The following is a 25,548-nucleotide window of genomic DNA, read 5'->3' as shown; positions in this document are numbered from 1 at the left end:
CATGTCAATTCCTGCCACTTCTCATTATGCTGCATGTATATGGAGTCCCTTCTGTCTTCCACCCTTCACCTTGTACCATTTCAGAGGCTTTTCTTTTTATCTTTTTTTTTTTTTTTAATTTTTATTTATTTATTTATTTATTTTTGGCTGTGTTGGGTCTTCGTTTCTGTGCGAGGGCTTTCTCTAGTTGCGGCAAGCGGGGGCCACTCTTCATCGCGGTGCGCGGGCCTCTCACTGTCGCGGCCTCTCTTGTTGTGGAGCACAGGCTCCAGACGCGCAGGCTCAGTAATTGTGGCTCACGGGCCTAGTTGCTCTGTGGCATGTGGGATCTTGCCAGACCAGGGCTCGAACCCGTGTCCCCTGCGTTGGCAGGCAGATTCTCAACCACTGCGCCACCAGGCAAGCCCCAGAGGCTTTTCAAGGTGGTTTTTATGTACGAATCCTCTAGGTCATGTCCATTGTGGTTTTATATTGATATAAGTGAAAAAATCTTATATTAATTTTTCCTTGTGAATTAGCTGACGTAGATATAGGTCTTGGTAGCCTCTGATACAACTTGGATACTTTCTTTTGATTAACAAGGTCATCACTTGTGTATTTCTTAGAAGGCTACAATCAGAATAGTAACAACCAGCATTTATCTGTTTAATATTCCCTAGGCACTGTGCTATGTGCTTTATATACATTACTTACTTCTTATATCAACTCATTGAATTAGGAAATCATTATCATCACCACCTTTATAGACTAAATGCTTGTGTCTGCCTAAAATCCACATGTTGAAATCCCAACCCCCAATGTGATGGTAGTAGGAGGTGAGGTGTTTGGTAGGTGATTAGGTCCTGAGGCTGGAGCACTCAAGAATGGGATTAGTGCTGCTTCCTCCTGACCTGGGAGGACTCAGTGAGGAGACAAGCTTCTACGAACTAGGAAATTTGCTCTCATGGGACACCAAGTTTGCTGGCACCTTGATCCTGGATGTCCCAGCCTCCAACACTATGAGAATAAATTCTGTTCCTTATAAGCCACCCAATTTGTGGTATTCTTTTATAGAAGCATGAAAGGACTAACACGTTAAGGACAGAGAATCTGAAGCTCAGAGTTGAAGTCACATAGTTAGCAAATAGCAGAGCTGGGGTTTGAACTCAGATTCTGAGTCTTTAATTTGAACTTGAGCTCTTACAGTCCTAAGCACTAGGCTGAGTTGACTACGGTCACTTGGCATGTTGCCTTCAAAAGCTGCGGTCTGGGAGTGTGAGGGAGGGAGTATGTAAGAGGGTTTCTCTCACTCCCAGACCGCAAGTATCTATGGTTCCCTCTCAGCATTCCACTGAATGTAGGTGCCTCTCCTGCAGAAAGTCGTGATTTATTCACTGTAAGCACAATCTCATTAAAGTTTCTCTCCTTTTCTTATTTAGGTCATGTTCTATTAATCAATAGTGTATTAAAATCCTGTGCCTTTATAGTGCTGCTGTCAATTTTTTTCTTCTGGAATCATTGCTTCCACCTTAGAAACTTTCTAATTTTATATCAGAAAATAAATGAGAGTGTATAGAGACATTCCTTTTGCTCCTACTCACTTTGTTAGATCACCTGCTTCTAGTTTAGGTTTGTTTGAGACCTCAAAGATGTATTACACAAAGGAAAACAAATGCATGCATGTTAAATCCATGATTTTCCATCATCCTTTGGTAAATTGGCTCTTAGATTTTTTTCTCCCTTGCCATTCTTCTCCTCCTCCAAATACGTATGCTTATTTTTCCTTTTTGATTTACAAACTCAAGGGAGTGAGTGGAAATTATATCTCCACTCCCACATGTAGAATATGTTTGTCCATCCCTACTATTAAAATGGAAAGTCATGAAAGTAAATTATAAATGTTGATTTTTTTCACATCTATAAATTTATAAAGAAATTCTCCTTAAATTCAAAAGAGTATAAACTACAGTATGAGAAAAATTATTTAAAAATCAACCTTTTAATCTCTCAGTAAATAATGATAGGGATGTTGTTGTACATTACTTGAACTAAACTACCTTCAGTTTGTAGGTTTTTTAAATGCTTGGAATGAAGTAGCACATTAAGTATCTATTTTAAAGTAATGTGATGATAACGATTATGAAGTTTAGAGGAATATGTCTTTCATGATTCAACCTAATCTGAATTGCTATTTAAATGTTAATTTTCTCAACAATATTTTGTAAGATTCTTGTTCATTTTTACATGTAGTTTCTGATTGAAAACTGGTGTTAAAAACAAAATTCAACTGAGTAAATTTTACATTTTAAAGATCTTATTGGCTTTATTCAATGATTCATGAATCAGGCAGCATTCAATCTAGCACATAGAAAACTGTACAAAATGAGAGACTTTCACAGGCAGAAAGGAGCAGGAACAAGGAAGTTATAGTAGGCCAAAACGCAGGTTGCTTATTGCAAGATTACTTTCCCTTAGTGTATGGTTGGGTCTGCCAGGCAGATGACTTCACTAGTGCTGGCCAGGTGATTTCTGATTGACTGGTTTAAGGTTCCATTTCTGGGGAAGCTGAAACTGTAACTAAGTTAAGTCCCGGTTTGGTGAAATGGGGCTTAACATAAGTGACTCCATTTTGAGCCTATAGTCTTCTTTTTAACACTGGATAAAACACATCATGCACATGAGTCAAATTCAGCTGATAATCATTGAGATCTACAGTGATCAGGAAATGTAATGAGCAATTTGGACTCACTATCTCACTCCACTTTCATCGACACCTTGACATAAGGGTGAGTCTTCCCTTTCAGTTGAGCAAACTAAGTTTTAAAAAGTTATATTATTTACTGAAGTTTAGATTAGCTAAATAATAGAACTAGGGTGGATCTTCTCATGAAATTAACTCACATGCTCATGTGGGCAGAGGGGAAAGAGGGTCAGAGTACTAGAGACTGTTTCAACCTGCTGAAGGATGAGATGGGATCACTGAAGTCTTGATAGAGGGTGTGTGTTAGAGCAACATTACTAGCTTCAGTGATAGAGAGGTGCATGGTTTATTTAGTAGAAAAGAAATGTGAAAGGAAATTAAAAGGGTGAGTAAGAAAGTAAACATGATGTTTTTATTGGGCAATATTGTATTTGAAATCAGCATTGCCTTATCCTTCCTCTTTATGGTCAAACTTCTAAAAAAAAAAAAAAGACTGTCATTACTTATTGTCACCATTTATCCTTTCATTCCCTAACCCATAACTATCTGACTTTGCCAAATGTCACTTTGCCAAAATGTCATCAGTCACACCAGAGTCCCTAAATGCAATGGATACTTAAAACTATTGATTGCTTTTTTCCATTTTTGAAAAATTCTCCCACGTTGTCTTATTCCTGCATACTCCCTGGTCTGAATCCTACTTCTTTTATTTTCCTTTCCTTTTCAGTGTCCTTTACAATCTCCTCCTCTTTGCCAAAAAACGTCTACAGTTCTTGAAGGCTATATCCCAAACTCTTTTTTCTTCCTACTCCATATTATTAATCTCATTCGTACCCACAGTTTCTATTACTATCTTTTTCTTGATGATTCACAAATGACTATCTCTAGTCCATACTTCTCCTCTATCCTCTGGATCAGAATTTCTAATTACCTACTCTACAGGGATATCTTCAGGGCCCCTCAAATTCATCATGTTCAAAATCATTTTCATCTATTCCCTCTTCCTTTCTCAAACCTGGTAGTCTTCTACCGTTCCCTACCTCAGTAAGTCACCACCATCCCTGAAATTTCCTCCCCTTTCCTACCCACTAGCCCCTACCATATCTGACGGTGATGAATTAATCACCAAGGTCTGTTGGTTTGACCTCCAGAATACTTTATAAGTGTGTCTGCCCTTTTATTCTCCATCTCTGTTGTCTGAGTTTAGGTTGTTATTATCTCCTTTTGGAACATTTTGAATAGCTGCCCACTCATCTGTACAAACCTAGTCTTCCGTCCTCTAGTCATTTTTCCAGAGCACAGACAGCCAAGATGATCTTTTCAAATTGCAAATCTTATCATGCCATTCTATTTCTGAACACTTGTATTTAAAATAAGGACAAAAATCCTGGATGTATCTTAACATCCTATGTAGTCTGATCTTTTTAGCCTTTTCCCCCCTTCCTCTTAGACCTTCAGCCACCACAGTCTTTTACATGCACATGATTTCTCTTACCCCAGGGCCTTTGCACATGTACTTACTGTGGCCTGGAAGAGCTTTCTTCCTCCCTTCATCTCATTACTGCTTCCTTATCCTCAGTTCAAGTTTATTTAGTAAGAAAAAACTTCCTGACCCCTCTGACTAGATCACTATTTGCATGCTATGTGCCAATGAGGTCTTATTCACTGCTTTCATAACATATACTGCATTTTATACTTATAATGTTATTAGTTTGTGTAGTGGCATTCTCCCTCCTAAACTAGAAGTTCCATGAAGGCAGGACTTGTGCTTGTTTTTGCTCACTATTGTAGCTCCCTAATTTGACACAATGCCTATTCTTTAATAAGTGGATAATATATATTTACTAAGTAAAATAATGAGTAAGTGAATGAGTTAATAAATGCAAGATTGGAGATCCTACCTTTGTTATATGATTCTTCTTGAGATACATAGCTTATCTCCCTTACTAGAATAGTCTATTTGAAAGTGGACACTAATCTTATCCACTCACACTTCCCTCATATGTCTAAGTTGGAATATAGTAAGTGCTTCATTAAAATTTAAATTGAAAAAATACAAGTGAAAATAAAACTAAATTCAAATCAGTGTTTTATTTTTGATGTTTTAAGCCATGTTTCTCCTACTGCCTATTCATAACTATCACAAATGCTTGGGTGTTTTTCAAAGCAACAGAATCAGAATATGAATCCGTGAATCTATATTTTTAAACAATCAAGTTTGGTGTTAGCAAGAAAAGTTTGTGAAACATCAATTTAATACAGTTAATACATTTATATTTATAATAGACAAAGTGATAAGGAAAAACCAATGACATCATGCAGACATGTCTTAAGGAAAAACTATATTCTTCCTACTTTCCTTTCTTTCTTCCATCTATATGTTAATATTGATGTAGTCCAAAATCAGAGTCAAGTTTATTTACAATAGACTTACAAATCTTTCCTTTTTTCTTTTCCTGCTTCATAAGTACACTTTGGATTTCATCTGACCAATTTTTTGCTAAGTGCAGAAACATCTTTGTCCTGTGTGATAAAGAAATTGTTACTTGTGTCTTGAGGTCAGAGATAGGCTAGTTAAAGTTAGATGCTGAACATGTGGTTGTACCTAATAATGTGTAATTTATCCTAATTTACAATGATGTCTCATACATTTTACTGTGTATTGGGAAGTCTCAACCTAACTGTTAACATTTTTCTAGGTTCAACTGTGTGGGCTAAATCATCTGGAAAAAAGCTAGGTTGAGAAAGCCGTCTTAAGATTATTTCAACAGTGTTTTAGTGAAAAATTAGTGTCAAGGAAGAGTTGTATTCAGATGAAAGACCTCATATTGATTTTATGCAAAGGAACAAGTGGTTTCCTAGGGAAGAGAGAGAGGATCTTCTCTTTGATTCATCATTTTACAATGATAACAAATCAGATTAATGACCTTCTAATGGTTCCAATTTTGGAACAATTAAGATTTCTGCCAGGGTAGGATTTGTGTTTCAGCATTACAATTTCATAACTTAAAGATGGTGCTCAGTTCACTTTGGAGAGTCAGGATGAAAGTCAAGTCCCTGGAGAACTCCCAGGGCTTCTCCTTATCCAGGGCTTTTTGTTTTTTAAAGAAAATTGCTGCACCAAATAGTATCTGAGCTCCATTCAGAAAAAAGCAGTGCTGGCTCCTAGCATAAAACCATTATCCACAAGATGACCTCACCAGGCGCAGGACATTGCTCCCTCTCCTGCAACCTGGACTTTGTCAGTCATCAAAACTGCCTTTTACTGTGCTGAATTCTGTTTTCCATGTGCATGATCTAAAGGAATACAGAAAGCACCTTTATTATTTCATTGAGATTGAATGTGTAGCCTCATCACCATATGCTGAACAGAACTGAAAACCAGGAAGTAAGTAGAAAAGGCTTTTGTCCCAAAAACCTATCCCAAAGTCTGTGCAGTAATGCAATTGCTGTATATTTATAACCCAATATTTCCCAAAACACTAGCTGCAAAAATAAGGGTTCCAAAAAGGAGTTCTTGTACTATGTCTCCATCTCAAAGATCCACAGTGTTAAAGAAATGTTTAACTTGGTTAAAAAAATTACTGCCAATCACAAAGAACAGATATCTCAGCTTAATAATTGTAGGGCTTTTCTGTGATGTATGGGAAGATGGAAGAATCCAGGGTCATTGAAATACTTCTGGAGATACGCATCTTAACTATCTGGGGGGCCCGTTTATCCAAAGCACACGGTGCTTCCTCCTGTTTTCTTCATCCTGAAATCTGCAATGGGTTGCAGCTTGACCCTTGTGTAGCTGGATGATGAATGACACTCTATGTGCTTTTTGTTTACACGTTGTATGTCAAAAATGTGTTTGACAAAGCTAATCCCTCACTTTTGCTGAAGTTGCCCAATGTGGGAAGTTCTGTTCTATTAATTTGAAAGTATCTTGGTGACAGAGGCTTCACATTGATCTTTAAGGATTCTGCAGTAACTTTCAAATTTCCTATGCATGGTAGCTCTTCGTTGAAAAATTGAATAAATAAATGAATAGGTTAGTGTAGGGATGGACATATAGATGGAAGGATGAACAAGTAAATAAATTAATAAAAATAATTCTTAGGCCTAACACAATGAATGCAATTATTAAAAATAGTTATTTTTAAGATGAAATATGGGTTGCTGAAGTTGAATGCTACCAGTGAGACAAACCAATACTTGTAAGATACATAGAAAAATCCTTTAACATCATCCTTTTAATCAATGTATTAACCTTTTAGGGGATACTTCTAAATATTTTCCTCTTTTAACCTCCACCTTCTGCAAATCCCTTCCTCCCTCCCAACCAGGGGCTCTGTTGTACCATGAGCCCTCTTTATATTTCTCTATACAACTTCACAACTGCATGTTAACTTTTCTGCCCCCTCTGCTAATAACCAGTCATCTCTAACATCTATCAGGCACTCTTCTAAGCACTCCACACGTATTAGCTCATTTATTCCTGGGATCTGACCTGTAGCTGTTGTTATTTTCCTTGCTGTATGGATGTGGATACTGAGGAGCTAACGACCTTACTCCACGCTGTGCAGCTAATCAGTGGCAGAACCAAGGTGTCAGCCCAGATGACTAAGAACCCTTAGGCAGCATTGTTCTTCTCTGTTTATATTCTGTCCACACTAGAGAGCAGGTTTCTCTTGCATGTTTCTCTTTAAAGGCACACACTTTTTATCCTGGTGACTCATATCATCCTCTCACATATATGAGTCCCTATGACAATGAATAAAATGAAACCCACACGCCTACATTGTAACTCAGAGTATCATTGCATTACAATATAGCAATTACTGTTCATCATAATGGTTATGGGACATTAAGGAAAGGGTAAAATATGTCAAATATAGTCTACCTCAGAAGACAGATAGTTGATAATACAGTTGAACTATTCATTATGGTTTAAAATACCAGGGTTTGAAAGGAGCAAATCCTCTACTAGTTGGAAAGCATCCTATTTAGTAAGAAGTCTCCCGTATAGACAGATGATCAAAAATAAATGCCCTTTGATTTCTAGATTGCACAGTTTTATCATATACTACTTACACAACTTAGATAACAGAACAGAACATTTTCTTTCAAAATTCATGCTCAGCTATACTATTCTTGCTTCTTGCCACTCCTTGTTGGTATAGTAATAAGATACGGCACCACATGGGTTACTTGGTGAAGTGATTTAGAACTGCAACATGTTTTTAATACAGCTCTAACCTCCATAGTCAGCTGATGGCTGGAGATTAATGTCACAATTAGTATGTGGATGTTTGATATGCCAGCCTACTCGGTTTAGAACACTTGTAAAATGCTGTGGGCTCAGCTGGGCATTTTGTTGTCAGAGCTCACAAAGGTAATATAAACAGACATCTGATGGGCCTCTGCTGAGATGGGGTTTGAAGGTAGGCGTCTCATGGAGTAAGACTCGGTTTAACTTAGAAAAGAAAAAAGACTTTCAAAGTGAAAATATTATTTTCAGAACGTAAGTATCACAACACATTTTGTACACTGTTACATGATCATCAGAAAGTCAAATTGTGTGCATTCACCATTCACACGGTGTGAGTTTAATAGATTGCAAGCTGGTTGTAATTTCCTCTGGTCATTATGCATGAGGGAAAATTTGCCTCTTCAAATCTTTTTAAAAATTGACACTGTTGCTAGTTATATTTTTAGCATTGAAACACAACGGAGAGATAGCACAGACTAGTCCATGGACAGTAGAAATTCATTGAATCTTTAAGCTTTTTCAATGTTCTCATCAAAAAAAGTCCCATGAATTGTATAGGAAAAATTTACAATCCCCATCTGGCGGACTTAAATTTCTGAGTTCAAGAAGGACTGACAGGTTTCATTAGTTTAAAAAACACTTTAAAAGCTGTATTTAGGGCTTCCCTGGTGGCACAGTGGTTAAGAATCTGCCTGCCGATGCGGGCGACACGGGTTCGAGCCCTGGTCCGGGAAGATGCCACGTGCCGCGGAGCAGCTAAGCCCGTGCACCACAGTTACTGAAGCCCGTGTGCCTAGAGCCCATGCTCCACAACAAGAGAAGCCACCACAATGAGAAGCCTGCTCACCTCAATGAAGAGTAGCCCCCGCTCGCCGCAACTAGAGAAAGCCCACGCACAGCAACAAAGACCAATGCAGCCAAAAATAAATAAAATAAATAAATTTACAAAAAGAAACAAAAACTATATTTAGCAAAGGTATGTTAGGTCTTCATGAAGCATGAGGTGTTGAGGGCAATTGTATTCAGCAACTTGGCTCTATAATTTACAGCCAAAAAAAAAAAAAAGATTTAAGATTTGCTAGATTTGTTGGGTTTATAAATTTAAGGAAGGTCATTAGAAGAAATCTAAAAACTTTATGATTTTTCCCTGTTATACATACACACCTACACACCCACGTGATTAATGGAAATTACCTAACACCTAAATCTGTATCAAAGATCACAATTACCTCATCAATATTGTGTTTATTGCCTTCCCACTGAAATCTATCACCAATATTCTTATACATCTCAGTGAAAGCAGTATTTTTTATATAAACATATTTTAAAATATGAGAAATTTTAAAGAAAACAATATATTCAGATTATGGAAAACATACAAATAAAAGTTCCACTATTATCTACTTATATTTATAAACATTAAAGGGTCATTAATCTATTGACTAATTCTCCAAGTTACATTGCAAGTTTTGAAGTGTAAGCATTTTGAAGAGCTGTAATAGAACTTTGATCAAGTATGTTTTGTAATCTTCTGGAGTGTTCCAGGTAGGGGTTATTTATATACAGAAGGAACTAGCTTTAAAAGGTACTGATACTTTGATAAAAATATGATTTGTTGGTAAAGTGGTAGCATACAGAGCAAGTTCAGAGTCTGTCCTGTTAAGGGGATAAAAGTTGCTTTTGAAAGACTTGAAGAGACTTGACAACAGCAAGAAAGAATATCAAAATATCAGCAGTAAATTTAAACCTTCTAATTATTGTTAAAAAAATCATAAAAAGTTATGAAGCAAAATGTTTAAAGATTCTGAAGCTTAATTCTTTTATTGTTGGGTTTTGCTCTTCTAAGGATAGTGCTTTGTATGATGTAATTCTACCTTTACTAACAATTAGATAAATGCTCACATTTTAAGGCTTATTTTATTTTTATACAAATGGACTAATTATTACAGGCCTTTGTGATGTGCTGCTGTTCATTATCCAAAACCTCAAAAAAATCCATGTGGCTTATATGTCTGCTCTGGATCAAAAATCTCGTTTCAAACCTCTGGAACGTTTAGATGTGTCTCTGTTTACAGAGGCATCAGGCTGGCAGCAAAGCCAAGACTGGTGTTGCTTTCTTTCAAATGTTTTTAAGGTTGGACTAGCTATAACTTCTTCGAATAGTGGTGGGTTTGACTTCTTCTCGAGAAGCTCGTTTATTCCTATTGATACTAATAGGATGTGGTAAATGGCTTTGGGGAAACAGGTTGCTGACATATTTATGTAGCCTTATTTGGAATATAATATTAGTGTATAAGATTTACCAATTGGAAATTTTGCCAAATGCATTCACGATTTTTTGCAAGTCTGAATTGAGTAGAAACAAATGATGTCCTTTTACTCATGTTACATCATTTTCTTTAAACATTTTTATTATTTCTTTCTATCCTACTAGGAATATTAAAATAGAGTTGGAAACTTTAAAACACACACACACACACACACACAGTAATAGAGCATACACACAACTATCCCTATCCTAAAGTAGATTGTCTGCTTTTTGTAATCTTCACAGGGGATGAAATGAATTTACTTGACTTCCTTATCATGATAAGGTTTACAAAGAAGGAGATACAGGTGGTCAAGGAGCACATAGGACAGACAGGTAACCAAGACGTGGCAGGTGAGGAGAACATTTCTGAAAAAAATCAAAGTCTAAAGGTTGATTTAATCAGTCAACGAATCAGAAGGAAGAATGTTCTAAGAGAGAGCACATTTGCAAGTGGATTTAGATAGAAGAATGGCAAAAGATGGGCTAGAGAGGTAAAAAGGTACCAGATCATGGAGAACATGTAAACATTATGGCAGGTTGACTTTATGACACTGGAGAGCCATGGCAGCATTTGAAGTCATGTAATGTAATTGTTCTGCATTTCAGAAAGGTCATCCTGTCAGTTGGATGGAAAATAGATGGGAAGTGGCAAGAATGGATGGTGGGCGGACAGTTTAAGGAGCTGTGCCAGGAATCTCTGCAAGAGAGAAACTTGAAGTAGACAAGGGGTAGTTATGATGGAAAAAAAGCAAATAATTAAAGAAATATTTAGGATGTAGCCCAATAGGCCTTGCTGAATAATTTGAGATGGGTAACAGGTGAAAGAAAAGAAGGGTAAAACCTGAGGTCTGGACTAAACAACTGAGAGATCACAGGAGGAGGGATAGATTTTTTGAGATTAATTAAACTTATTAAATCATGAGTTTAATTTTTTAATGTTATTTTATTAGTCTGCATATGTCCCCAAAGGCAGTTAAAATGTACATCCAGGGATCAGGAGACTGAAGCTGCCTAAAGAAAAATAAAGGTGTGTAAGTACTTCGGATTTCTAATAGAGAATATGTGGAGTAAGAAGAGAAGATGGTCTAGATAAGTATCTTCAGTAAAAGTAACATTTATAGGAAAATCAGAGGAGTTTGAGAAGAAGCAAGAGAGACAGGAGAAAAATCAGGGAAGTATGGCATTCTGAAAGCTAAAAGAAAAGCATCTTTCCAGGAGAACTTGGTGAACAATCATTGGTGTATTGGTTGATTAATTCACAAATATTCTTTAAGTTCCCACTTTGCATCAAACACAACTATGGAAAACCCACATATGGGCTCCACCCTCAGGGAACTAACAGTAATGTGGAGAAACAAATACACATCAAACAAGCACACACATAAATATTTCATTGTAAATGTCAGTAAGTTATAAAGAGTAAATTTATTATAAACAGCTATAAAAGGATGTAGCCTGTGATCTTGTATCTGTGAGGTCTGGGAACCCCTGTCTCAAGACTTGAACACAGACTTAAAATTTGAAGAATAAGTAGGAGCCAGTAGGGCCTGGAGTAGGAGAGGGCAGTCCTGACAACAAAACAGCAAGAGCAAAGGACCTACTGAGTGAGGGACCAGGGCCATGTGCCCTGGGCACTAGGACTTATCCTGAAACTATATTTTAGCATGAGAATGATCTAAGCTTTTAGGAATTTTTAAAAAGTAAAACTAATTTATTACTCTTAGGCAACCAACCATACAGGGAGGGCAGACCTAGCTAGACAACAATATTGGAGTTTAGAACTTGTCTGTTTTAGGCAGAGAGGTCATTATGGGGAATGTGACCTTATTGCTTATTAATTTATTAAATACTTATTAATTCCATTACATGTGTGAGATACTATTGGGAAGGATGGGTGCCATATTATTTTTAAAAATTATCAATATTGTTTTGATTTGAGGTATAATTTATATGTTCATCCATTTTAAGTATGTAATTCAATGTTTGGTAACTTTGTAAGTTGTTACATTAGTCTTTAATAATTTTTTTGCATTAATCAGTGCAGTTTTCCTCCCTTGGATGGCGAGGGATGATCTACCTGGCTGCACTAGGAAATGTTCTCCTTGTGAATCCTTAACTAGGGGCAGTGCTGGGTGCTAGATTCTTCTTCCCAGGACTAAATAACACTTCTAGCCCTCAACTGAACACTGAAAAGAGAAAAAAGTCACAAGTTTTACTAAGTCACATTTTAAGTGTTAATTAAAAATCCTTTACACATCATTCCTCTTCCTATTTTCATTTTCTTTTAATTCTCAATTAAGACAAGCTTACTCTGGTATCAGTATCCAAAGATGTTGCTGACTCAGAAGCTCAGGCTGGATTGGTTTGTGAGGATTGTTTACTCCGTTCATCTATAGATAAGAAAAGTAGCGCCTGGAAAAAATTAAGTGTTCGATGTCCCACGCGGGGACAATTGGTGATAGAACTGAGATTTAAATGCAAGTTCTCAAGCACAGCCCAGGGTTTCCTACAGTGACCATGGCACCTGTCTTGGGGGAAAATGTAGTTCAGGGGGACTCGTGCCACAGATTCACAGTGAAATACCTGACGAGTAATTTGCTGTTGGAATCTCTGAGTTTAATGAAGGCTTCCATGTGTGGTAGTCCAGAATACAATTACCCGGATACTTCCCCTGCTGCTTTAGAGCCAAACACTATGGCTATTGCTTTAGATTATGCAGCAGTACTTCTTTTTATATTTACCAAAGTATAGAATTATGAAAAATGAATATGCATTTGTGTCTGTTTTAGATGTAATATATATGGTTTGTATATTTTTTATAAAATTTTCTACCTTTTGGTTCAAAAGGTGTAGATGATTATGCACGCATTATTGGGGAGCACATCATATATGTGAATAACAATGTGAAGTGGTTCTTTCTCGGATGTAATAGAGACTAAGTAAGCAGTTGTGGACTCACAATGATGAATAACTTGACTGTAACTCTAACGGAAATAAAATTCTTTTGCTGGTAAACTATCTCACCTAATTTGTGCTATATATAAATGTACACTTGTACATTAGTATTTTAAAAATGTAATTAAATATTCAGATTTTAACTGGATAAGATCATCATAGCATAGATTGTCTTTTTCTTCAGTATTCTGCATGGGGTGCTTTTTGTGCTAAACTTTCATATGCTAACTATAAGTACAATCATCTAGTATTTTCTCCAATGTAAGGTTTTTAATATGTTAAAAGAGAAACGGTTTCCATTGGTTTTGATATTATACTGACATTTCATGTTTGACCATTTTTGTTTTTCAGAAAAGAAAACTCACAGTAATATACATTGAAAAAAATGATTTTCCATTAAGTGTATGTACTAGGTTTGTTTTAATCTGACCAATTTAGAAAATATGAATGTCTTGCAAATAATCACTGTGTTTGTGTGTCACATATATTCTTTTTTTTTTCTTTATCTGAAAGGTATAATAATTAAGGGCTATTACTGTTCCTGTGAAGTAAATTAGGGTCTTTTTATTTCTTTTTTCTTTCTTGTGACTCTGTTTCTTAACTAGTGGGACAAATATGGCTTAAAAAACAATTGTACTATTACTAACGAAAAATGTGTTGGCAGTGGCAGTACTGGTAATAGCAAAATGTCACAGAGCACTCATTTTCCTCTTGATGTGGTGGAGTGGTGGTTACAGAAAAAGTTGCAATAAACAGAATAATGGAATGGCTAATATTATAGCAGAATGGAATTTTACTCTGATTTACTGAAAAGATACACATTAATAGGCATCTAATTGATAACTATTCACAGAACATAAATGTTAGGTATCAAATTATTCTTTCACTGTAAGCTAATCAAGATTTTAGACACAATGCAGATTAATGGAAAACACACACTTTACAAAATTAATGGTTACTTAGATTTAAATAACAGTTTGAAAATGGCAGAAAATAAAAGCACGCAGAGACTAAATATCTGTATAATATCAAACAAATTTGGAGCTGTTTTAGTAGTGGTTACTCACAAATTTGACTAAGATAGTGCATATTATAATTATCAGAAAATTATCATGTTCTACTGAGCTGGAAGCACAAAATGAAGTATGATTCTTAATAGGATTTATTATTTGTTTCATTAACGTTATTGATCATCCAAATTCATTATGTTTGCAACATTTGTGTGGGAAAAAACACATGATGTAAGTGTGCCCCCAAGTGGCTATAGACTAGTTTGTAAAAATACAGAAAAGACCCGAATGTTTTGAATAAGGGCCTTAGCTGGTTATATTCTCCAGTGAATCCTGGCTCCATCTCAGGCAGAGGGTTCTCTCTCCTATTTTTAAAGTTATTCCAAATTAGAGGATTCACAATTTCTCCTATAGTTTTTACAAATAATTTATTTTTAGCAGATACACATGTTAACCAACGCTTCTACCTCTGATTCTGATGTAACACAGTGAAAACACATAAATCAACACAAAAGATTTATTTTTTCCTCATATATATAGTGCTTGATTATGTTAAGCCTAACTAATTCTCTGCAAGTATTTTAAAATACATTTTGTGTTTAAAATAGGATACTGGATGAAGCAAGAAAATGTGTATTAGGACAGGCTCATAGCCTGAAAAAGTAATTTGCCCATTTGTGTGATACACATGAAAACTATTTGTTTATAAATGTTGTTAATCAGTAGGATATTAGATATCTATAAAGTATGTTGTAGATTCCTCAGAATTTGAAACCCTCTTTCCATAGAGCTTCTTCACAGAGTTGTCAACTTTTTGTATTTTGACACAAAGATATTGCCCAGTTAGTACTCTTCTTCATTTAAATCTCTAGCCACTAGTCCCAAGCTGCAAACACTTAACTTGATCAGTTCATGCTTCTGGAAAAACTCTGCAAGAACTAGTTGTTAGTGACCCCATTAGATGTAAGTCTGCACCAAATCTCTGAGGTAGTGCAATGTGTCCACAATTGGGCAAATCTTAGAAAATAATGAGTTAAGAGGATTAAAAATCTAAGGCAAGCAGGATTGTGAAACATTCTCAGTCAGGAAGAGAAGCTTCAAATAAGAGAAAAGGAAAATATCAGTATCATCACATTTGACCTTTGAATGACAAAGACTATTTCCTTGAGATACTATGAAAGAACACCAATAACTGTATAGTAAAAAGGTTGAATTTTCAATTGAAACAGATTTTTTTTTAACATCTTTATTGGAGTATAATTGCTTTACACTGTTGTGTTACTTTCTACTGTATAACAGAGTGAATCTGCTCTATGCATATGTATATCCCCATGTCCCCTCCCTCTTGAGTCTCCCTCCCACCCTCCTTATCCCACCCCTCTATGTGGTCGCAAAGCACCGAGCTGATCTCCCTGTGCCATGCAGCTGCTTCCCATTAGCTATCTATTTTACATTTGGTAGTGTATATATGTCCATGTTACTCTCTCACTTCGTCGCAGCTTACCCTTCCCCCTCCCCATTTCCTCAAGTCCATTCTCTACGTCTGTGTCTTTATTCCTGTCCTGCCCCAAGGTTCATCAGAACCTTTTTTTTTTTTTTTTAGATTCCATATGTATGTGTTAGCATACAGTATTTGTTTTTCTCTTTCTGACTTATTTCACTCTGTATGACAGACTCAAGGTCCATTCACCTCACTACAAATAACTCAATTTCGTTTCTTTTTATGGCTAAGTAATATTCCATTGTATATATATGCCACATCTTCTTTATCCATTTGTCTGTTGATGGACATTTAGGTTGCTTCCAGATCCTGGCTATTGTAAATAGTGCTGCAATGAACACTGTGGTACATAATTCTTTTTGAATTATGGTTTTCTCAGGGTATATGCCCAGTAGTGGGATTGCTGGGTCATATTGTAGTTCTATTTTTAGTTTTTTAAGGAACCTCCATACTGTTCTCCATAGTGGCTGTAGCAGTTTACATTCTCACCAACAGTGCAAGAGAGTTCCCTTTTCTGCACACCCTCTCCAGCATTTGTTGTTTGTAGATTTTTTGATGATGGCCATTCTGACCATTGTGAGGTGATACCTCATTGTAGTTTTGATTTGCATGTCCCTAATGATTAGTGATGTTGAGCATCCTTCCTGTGTTTGTTGGCAATCTGTATATCTGCTTTGGAGAAATGTCTGTTTAGGTCTTCTGCCTATTTTTGGATTGGGTTGTTTGTTTTTTTGATATTGAGCTGCATGAGCTGCTTGTATATTTTGGAGATTAATCCTTTGTCCGTTGCTTCGTTGGCAAATATTTTCTCCCATTCTGAGGGTTGTCTTTTCATCTTTTTTATGATTTCCTTTGCTGTGCAAAAGCTATTAAGTTTCATTAGGTCCCATTTGTTTATTTTTGTTTTTATTTCCATTTCTCTAGGAGGTGGGTCAAAAAGGATCTTGCTGTGATTTATGTCACAGAGTGTTCTACCTATGTTTTCCTCTAAGAGTTTTATAGTGTCTGGCCTAACATTTAGGTCTTTAATCCATTTTTGTGTATTGTGTCAGGTAGCATTTTAATTTCATTCTTTTACACGTAGCTGTCCAGTTTTCCCAGCACCACTTATTGAAGAGGCTGTTTTTTCTCCATTGTATACTCTTGTCTCCTTTATCAAAGATAAGGTGACCATATGTGCGTGGGTTTATCTCTGGGCTTTCTGTCCTGTTCCATTGATCTATATATCTGGTTTTGTGCCAGTACCATACTGTCTGGATTACTGTAGCTTTGTAGTATAGTCTGAAGTCCAGGAGCCTGATTCCTCCACCTCCGTTTTTCTTTCCCAAGATTGCTTTGGCTATTTGGGGTCTTTTGTGTTTCCATACAAATTGTGAAATTTTTTGTTCTAATTCTGTGAAAAATGTCATTGGTAATTTGATAGGGATTGCATTGAATCTGTAGATTGCTTTGTGTGCAATAGTCATTTTCACAATGTTGATTCTTCCAATCAAAGAACGTATATCTCTGCACCTGCTTGTATCATGTTTAATTTCTTTCATCAGTGTCTTATAGTTTTCTGCATACAGCTCTTTTGTCTCCTGGGTAGGTTTATTCCTAGGTATTTTATTCTTTCAGTTACAGTGGTAAATGGGAGTGTTTCCTTAATTTCTCTTTCAGATTTTCATCAATAGTGTATAGGAATGCAAGAGATTTCTGTGCATTAATTTTGTATCCTTCTATCTACCAAATTTGTTGATTATATCTAGTAGTTTTCTGGTAGCATTTTTAGGATTCTCTGTGTATAGTATCATGTCATCTGCAAACAGTGAAAGTTTTGATTCTTTTCTGATTTGGATTCCTTTTATTTCTTTTTCTTCTGTGATTGCTGTGGCTAAAACTTCCAAAACTATGTTGAATAATAGGGGTGAGAGTGGGCAACCTTGTCTTGTTCCTGATCTTAGAGGAAATGGTTTCAGTTTTTCACTACTGAGAATGATGTTGGCTGTGGATTTGTCATATATGGCCTTTATTATGTTGAGGTAGGTTCCGTGTATGCCTATTTTGTGGAGAGTTTTTATCATAAATGGGTGTTGAATGTTGTCGAAAGCTTTTTCTGCATCTATTGAGATTATCATATGGTTTTTCTCCTTCAGTTTGTTAATATGGTTTATCACATTGACTGATTTGCATATATTGAAGAATCCTTGCATTCCTGGGATAAACCCCACTTGATCATGGTGTATGATCCTTTTAATGTGCTATTGGATTCTGTTTGTTAGTATTTTGTTGAGGAGTTTTGCATCTATATTCATCAGTGATACTGGTCTCTAATTTTCTTTTTTTGTAGTGTAGTTGTCTGGTTTTGGTATCAGGGTGAAGGTGGCCTCGTAGAATGAGTTTGGGAGTGTTCCTTCCTCTGCAATTTTTTGGAAGAGTTTGAGAAGGATGGGTGTTAGCTCTTCTCTAAATGTTTGATAGAATTCACCTGTGAAGCCATCTGGTCGTGGACTTTTGTTTGTTGGAAAGATTTTTAATCACAGTTTCAATTTCATTACTTGTGATTGATCTGTTCATATTTTCTATTTCTTCCTGGTTCAGTCTTGGAAGGTTATATCTTTCTAAGAATTTGTCCATTTCTTCCAGGTTGTCCATTTTATTGGCATAGAGTTGCTTGTAGTAGTCTCTTAGGATGCTCTGTATTTCTGTGGTGTCTGTTGTAACTTCTCCATTTTCATTTCTAATTTTACTGATTTGAGTTCTCTCCCTCTTTTTCTTGATGAATCTGGCTAATGGTTTATCAATTTTGTTTATCCTCTCAAAGAACCAGCTTTTAGTTTTATTGATGTTTGCTATTGTTTTCTTTGTTTCTATTTCATTTATTTCTGCTCTGATCTTTATGATTTCTTTCCTTCTGCTCACTTTGGGGTTTTTTTGTTCGTCTTTCTCTAATTGCTTTAGGTGTAAGGTTAGCTTGTTTATTTGAGATGTTTCTTGTTTCTTGAGGTAAGATTGTATTGCTATAAACTTCCCTGTTAGAACTGCTCTTGCTGCATCCCATAGGTTTTGGGTCGTCATGTTTTCATTGTCATTTGTTTCTAGGTTATTTTTGATTTCCTTTTGATTTCTTCAGTGATCTCTTGGTTATTTAGTAGCGTATTGTTTAGCCTCCATGTGTTTGTATTTTGTACAGTTTTTTTCCTGTAATTGATACCTAGTCTCACAGCATTGTGGTCGGAAAAGATACTTGATATGATTTCAATTTTGTTAAATTTACCAAGGCTTGATTTGTGACCCAAGATATGGTCTATCCTGTACAATGTTCCATGAGCACTTGAGAAGAAAGTGTATTCTGTCCTATAAATATCAATTAAGTCCATCTTGTTTAATGTGTCATATAAAGCTTGTGTTTTCTTATTTGTTTTCATTTTGGATGATCTGTCCATTGGTGAAAGTGGGGTGTTAAAGTTCCCTACTATGATTGTGTTACTGTCGATTCCCCCTTTTGTCACTGTTAGCATTTTCCTTATGTATTGAGGTGCTCCTATGTTGGGTGCATATTTACAATTGTCATATCTTCTTCTTGGATTGATCCCTTGGTCATTATATAGTGTCCTTCTTTGTCTCTTGTAATAGTCTTTATTTTAAAGTGTATTTTGTCTGATATGAGTATTGCTACTCCAGCTTTCTTTTGATTTCCATTTGCATGGAATATCTTTTTCCATCCCCTCACTTTCAGTCTGTATGTGTCCCTAGGTCTGAAGTGGGTCTCTTTTAGACAGCATATATATGGGTCTTGTTTTTCTATCCATTCAGCGAGACTGCGTCTTTTGTTTGGAGCATTTAATCCATTCACGTTTAAGTTAATTATTGATATGTATGTTCCTATTAACATTTTCTTAATTGTTTTGGGTTTGTTTTTGTAGGTCCTTTTCTTCTCTTGTGTTTCCCACTTAGGTAAATTCCTTTAGCATTTGTTGTAGAGCTGGTTTGGTGGTGCTGAATTCTCTTAGCTTTTGCTTGTGTGTAAAGGTTTTAATTTCTCTGTCGAATCTGAATAAGATCCTTGCTGGGTAGAGTAATCTTGGTTTTAAGTTTTTCCCTTTCATCACTTTAAATATGTCCTGCCACTCCCTTCTGGCTTGCAGAGTTTCTGCTGGAAGATCAGCTGTTAACCTTATGGGGATTCCCTTGTATGTTATTTGTCGCTTTTCTCTTGCTGCTTTTAATATTTTTTCTTTGTATTTAATTTTTGATAGTTTGATTAATATGTGTCTCGGCGTGTTTCGCTTTGGGTTTATCCTGTATGGTACTCTCTGTCCTTCCTGGACTTGATTGACTATTTCCTTTCCCATGTTAGGGAAGTTTTCGACTATAAGCTCTTCAAATATTTTCTCAGACCCTTTCTTTTTCTCTTCTTCTTCTGGGACCCCTATAATTCGAATATTGGTGTGTTTAATGTTGTCCCAGACATCTCTGAGACTGTCCTCAATTCTTTTCATTCTTTTTTCTTTATTCTGCTCCCTGGCAGTTATTTCCAACATTTTATCTTCCAGGTTACTTATCTGTTCTTCTGCCTCAGTTATTCTGTTATTGATTCCTTCCAGAGTATTTTTAATTTCAGTAATTGTGTTGTTCCTCACTGTTTGTTTGTTCTTTAGTTCTTGTAGATCCTTGTTAAATGTTTCTTGTATTTTCTGCCTTCTCTTTCTGAGATTTTGGATCATCTTTACTGTCATTACTCTGAATTCTTTTTTAGGTAGGTTGCCTATTTCATCTTCATTTATTTGGTCTTGTAGGTTTTTACCTTGCTCCTTCATCTGTAACAAATTTTTTTGTTGTTTCATTTTTTTTTTTTTTGATGGGTGGTGCTGTATTTCTGTCTTACTGGTTGTTTGGCCTGAGATATGCAGCGCTGGAGTTTGCAGGCAGTTCGATAGAGCTGGGTCCTTGGTGCTGAGATGAGGACATCTGGGAGGCCTCACTCTGATTGATATTCCCTGTGGTCTGAGGTTTTGTTAGTCCAGTGGTTTGGACTCAGAGTTCCCACCACAGGAGCTTGGGCCTGACCTCTGGCCTGGGAACCAAGATCCTGCAAACTCTGTGGCACAGTAAAAAAAAAAAAAAAAAAAAAAAAAAAAAGAAGAAGAAGGAGCAGTACAGTATCAAAGAATAAAAAACAAAATAAAATTAGAAAGATAAAGAATATATTAGGAAAAATAAAACTATAATTGAAACAACTGCAACAAGGTTAAATAAAACCACAACAGAAAAAAGAAAACAAGGGTGGGGAGAGAGCAAGCCAAAAGGAGAGATCACTAACAAAGTATAAAGAATAAAATAAAATTAGAAAAATAAAAGATTTGTTAGGAAAAATAAAAATATAAAAGTATCAGCAATAATGAATCAACAAAGTAAAACAGACCCCCCAATCTAAAAGAGGAAAAAAGAAAAAAAAAAGCCTTGGCTATGGGGGCGGGACCTAGGCGGGTAGGAGGGGTGATGTTTGAGCATAGTGCGGGGCCTAGGTGGGGCCACATGCAAGCGTGGGGTGGGGCCTCTGCTTAGGACCTGTGCAGAAGGGGAAAGGAGGGCCTCTGGAGTGTGGGGTTCCAGAGTTTGGAGGTGTAGGGCTCTGAGTGAGGGTGTGTGGGTGGGGTTTAGGCCCAGCTCATTGGAGGGGGTCTCACAGGGGGGTCTCCGAGTGTAGAGGTAGGGCCCTGGGTGGGGGTGTAGGGGTGGGGCTTGGGTTCTGTGCAGCAGGAGGGAGGCTCAAGGGCAGAGGATTAGGCCCAGGAGCCCAACAGGCTCCCTGATGCCTATGTGGACAGGGAAAGCACTGGCCCCGTTCCCTTCTGTTCCTTCATGCCCCTCCTCCACTGTCTCCCCCAGAGTCTCCCCGTCGCTGCTGCCGCTGGACCCCTAACCATGGATGGGTCCCGCTGGGTGTAGGAACTCTTCCCCTCCCCCAGCCTCCCCTCAGGGGTGCTGTCTTGGAGGTCCGGCTTTTACTTTTGCTCCGCCTTCCCTCCCTCCCACTCCCTCAGGACCTGCTGGCTGGAGGGGGCCTAGGTGGGCAGAGGATCAGGCCCGGGATCTCAACAAGTTCCTGGGGGTCCAAGTGGGCAGGGGAAACCTGGCCACGCTACCTTTTGATCCTCTGCCCTCCCAATGGTCCCCCCACCATCCCCCTTTGGGCGTGGGATCCCTTCCCCTCCCCCAGCTGCCCCTCAGGGGTGCCAGTCTCGTCCCGCCTCCACTTCTCCTCCCCCCTCACTCCCCACGCCCCACGTCCTATCTGGTCACTGGGGGTTCCTCCCATCCCCTTAGGTGCCCTAGCTGTGAGAAGACGCACATTCTGCGTCCTCCTAGTACGCCATCTTGACTCCACCCCCAGAAACAGATGCTTTGATTCTAACCAACTTTAACATTTCTGGTCTCAGGGTGAGTTTCTTCCAGCTGAAGTGTATCTTCCCATATTTCACATTTTGCTGCTTTCTTTAATTAACCCAAAATGCTGTGTATCTACTCCAACCCCTTTTTTATTAAAAAATTTAAAAAGTAAAATCAGAAATAGACTCAATTTTTAAGGAGTGCAATCATTAAATAATGGAAACATTTATTTTATATTTTCCAACTAAAAATTTCTCTTAATTAAAGTTGTCATTTAGCATAGCAACTATTTTTGATTGTGAAGAAAAGTTTTTTAAAGTTCAATTCTAGGATTGGAAGGAATTGAACAGGTTTTTTTTTGTTATTAATAATCCAAACTGACCTCTACTTTTAGTTTGGTAATTTAATATTTTTTAAAGTTCTCAGAGAACAATATTCATAAGTACATACTGATGCCTGTTAATTTTTGCAAAGATTGAAATGAGTTATGTATTTTTAAAAGACCATTTCAGACCTCACCCTTTCTACCTATGTTATCTAAAAGAGGAACCCTAAAGGTAAGTCAGAGTCAAAATCTAAGTTATAATAGTAGTATTTCAAAAAATATTCTTTTCTGGAACATTCTTTTCACACTGTTAGAGGAAAACAGATTAAAGCAGGAGAACAAAAACAAAGCAGTGGATGAAATGACAGAATTTCTAATCTTAATTTAAGATCTCAAAGCATTGACTAGCTCCTAGCAAAATGTTGGGTTGTTGTCATATAGATAATGGGTCTTAGCCAGAAAAATTTATTGAATACCTGAACTAAATATTTTCTCGTACACTTTTTGTCTTTGGTATCTTAGGCTCCTTAATAACTTATATTTTGCAAAGAAATTTCAAATTAATTGCTCTTACTATAGTAACGTTTTTATTTGACTGTATTTGTTAATAGCTCCTGTGTTCTTGAAAATAAAGCCAAAAACACTCTAGTTAAGGTTACTGATTGAATAGTGATCATTCTTGCATGTTTAGAATGGAAATGTGTTACAGAACAGTGAAGTAGTGACACTGAGACAGGGCTACCTAAATCCGCCTGAGCTACAGATTCGCAAATTGCTTAATTTATGTTCCTTTCATCTCATCTAGTTACACTAACCTAATTAGCTCTCTTTTCAAAGAAGTTATAGATCTTAAGCACTGATCTCCTATTCTGATTTATATATGACCTTCTGCAAGTGGAGAGAGTAAATGATATGAGACGTGCTTAAAAAGTATATGTTGTAAATAGTGCACACTTTAAAAAAAGAAAAAGTCATCTTTTCTGTTTATAAATAATGATTTTATTTGTAAAGCACCAAATTAGCTTTTAAAGAGTAGGCTTTGACCACTAGCATCCGGTGTAACATTTAGACAAAACAATACACTACTAACAAGAAGTTCAATGTTTCTCTTTTAAAAAAGTCTCCTAATTACTCACTCTTACTTCCTACTTCTTATTCACAAAGCTAAAACACACTAGTGCTAAGACGTTGAATTATTTTTTTCTCTTGAGGTCTCGATGTATTGTCCCCAAACCATCAATTACAATAACGTTTCATGCTGCTCTGGAATAAAATGTAGGAAACGAGTTCTCCATTGAGGACTTTGTTCAGCCTGAGCAGCCTTACACTGTGTTCTTGACCACACGTGGTCCCCTATTTTCAGTCAGATTGGTACAAAAATACATTATTGAAATCCTCAATTCTAAAGGTAAATTCAGCATTAATGATTTTTTCCTAAGGAAAAGTAACAAATAAAAATTGGATGCATTTCTTTTGCATATGTAATTTCCATCAACAGGTACATGTATAGTGAACATTGCATTTGCAGGTGGCTGAATAGGAGTCTTCAATAAAATAAACACCAGTAAAACACCACATGTATCATCTTTGAATAGTTTCTACAGTTACAGGCATGGTTACATTATCAGCAAAAATGAATGCCTCTCAAATTCTGGCCCGTGGAAGTAATATGGAATACCTTGCTTTTTTTCCCATTGCTCTATCATTAAAAATAGGCCACAGTGCAGAATCTACTTCCAAGCAAATTCAGTGTCACTGATATGTACAGTTATCGTGTTACCAAAAGGTATCAGTTTTCAGAACTGAGGACATCAAAGACACCCCAATCCTCAATATCTCAGAGAAATCAAAACTTATCCACATGCAGGTGACAACACATTAAAATTTTTGTGTGAAAAATTTTGCCATACAACACTAGTCATACAAGTTAATATCTATTAAAACTAAACACATCACACAACACCTTTTATGTATTGAAAAGTGTACATGAGCAAGAGTGGAAGAAAAAAGGATTGATTAGAAGAGCCCACAGTCTTTCAGATTCTCTTTATTATATCTGTAACGGTGTCAAACGCGAACTTGACATTTTGAGTATCTGTAGCACAGGTCATGTGGGAATAAATTTCCTTATCTTTTTCTAAATTCAGGTCTAGAAACTGGTTCTTGATGTAGTTCCTTGCATCTTCAAATGTATTTGGACCTTGTTAAAAAAAAGATTAAAGAAGTAAACTTTAACTGCATTTTAAAAGCGTAAAATTATTATTAATATCAATAAGTTTTAGGATTTTACTTTGTGTGCTATTTGATGTTCTCAGGATTGAAAAATCAAAATGGCAATGGTTAATTATCAGAGGTTTACACAACATCTACTTTGTGCTGGGAACTGTGCTTCCCTCCCTGGGGGCTTCAGGTGGCTAAAATGTAACCTCTGCATCAAAAAGCTCACAATAGAGTAGAAACACTAATATATTTATATAACAAAGTGAGTGAGTAAAAAAGCCCGTATATATGTCAAAGATTATGCATGTAAATGTGTGCATGTGTTGTGTGCATGGGTATTAATATGAAATAAAAGAAGAAAAGAATGGAAATTATAGATGAGTGGACTACATAATTAGTTGGTATTTGAGCTGGACCTTGAGGGATAGCTAGGAGAGACGAAGAATTGTGTGAATGAAAACCAAAAAGTGAGAGGCGCTTACTGTATGATTTCAGCTCTATGACATTCTGGGAAGGGCAAAACTACAGAAATAGTAAAAAGATGAATGGTTTCAAGCGCTGAGGGCAGGGAAGATGTGGAGCACAGGCATTTTTAGGGCAGTGAAACTATTTTGTATAACGCTGTAATGGTGGGTACATTGACATGACTTTGGCATAACCCATTGAACTGTGCAACACAAAGAGTTAACCCTAACCTAAAATACGGACTTCAGTTAATAATACAACAATATCTGTTCATCAATTGTAGCAAATGTACCACACCACTTCCGGATGTTTATAATAGGGGAAATTGTGGGAGCTGGCCAGGGAGGGAGTATGTAGAAACTGTTTTTTCTGTTTATTTTTTTCATAAACTAAAAATTGCTCTGAGAAATAAAGATGCTTACTTAAAAGAAAACATACAGCCCTGAATTATG

At 36.6% G+C, this 25,548-nt stretch overlaps 2 protein-coding genes across 2 annotated transcripts in view; one reads left to right on the top strand and one right to left on the bottom strand.

Annotated features, from left to right (window-relative positions):
• LOC132372058 (platelet glycoprotein 4) overlaps nucleotides 1-25,548 on the top strand; it is a 258,202-nt gene that overhangs the window by 9,849 nt on the left and 222,805 nt on the right. The gene's annotated exons all lie outside the window — the stretch shown is intronic.
• The window catches only part of LOC132371304 (guanine nucleotide-binding protein G(t) subunit alpha-3-like), a 54,118-nt gene continuing 52,997 nt past the window's right edge, over nucleotides 24,428-25,548 (bottom strand). The window contains 2 exon segments of the mRNA XM_059932532.1: nucleotides 24,428-24,462; nucleotides 24,465-24,611. Coding sequence (XP_059788515.1) covers nucleotides 24,428-24,462; nucleotides 24,465-24,611 — 182 coding nt within the window.

Source organism: Balaenoptera ricei, chromosome 9, assembly GCF_028023285.1.
Source record: "Balaenoptera ricei isolate mBalRic1 chromosome 9, mBalRic1.hap2, whole genome shotgun sequence".
Classification (NCBI taxonomy): Eukaryota; Metazoa; Chordata; class Mammalia; order Artiodactyla; family Balaenopteridae; genus Balaenoptera; species Balaenoptera ricei.
Note: the sequence above shows the minus strand (reverse complement) of the source record. Positions and strands in the feature narration are given on the sequence as shown.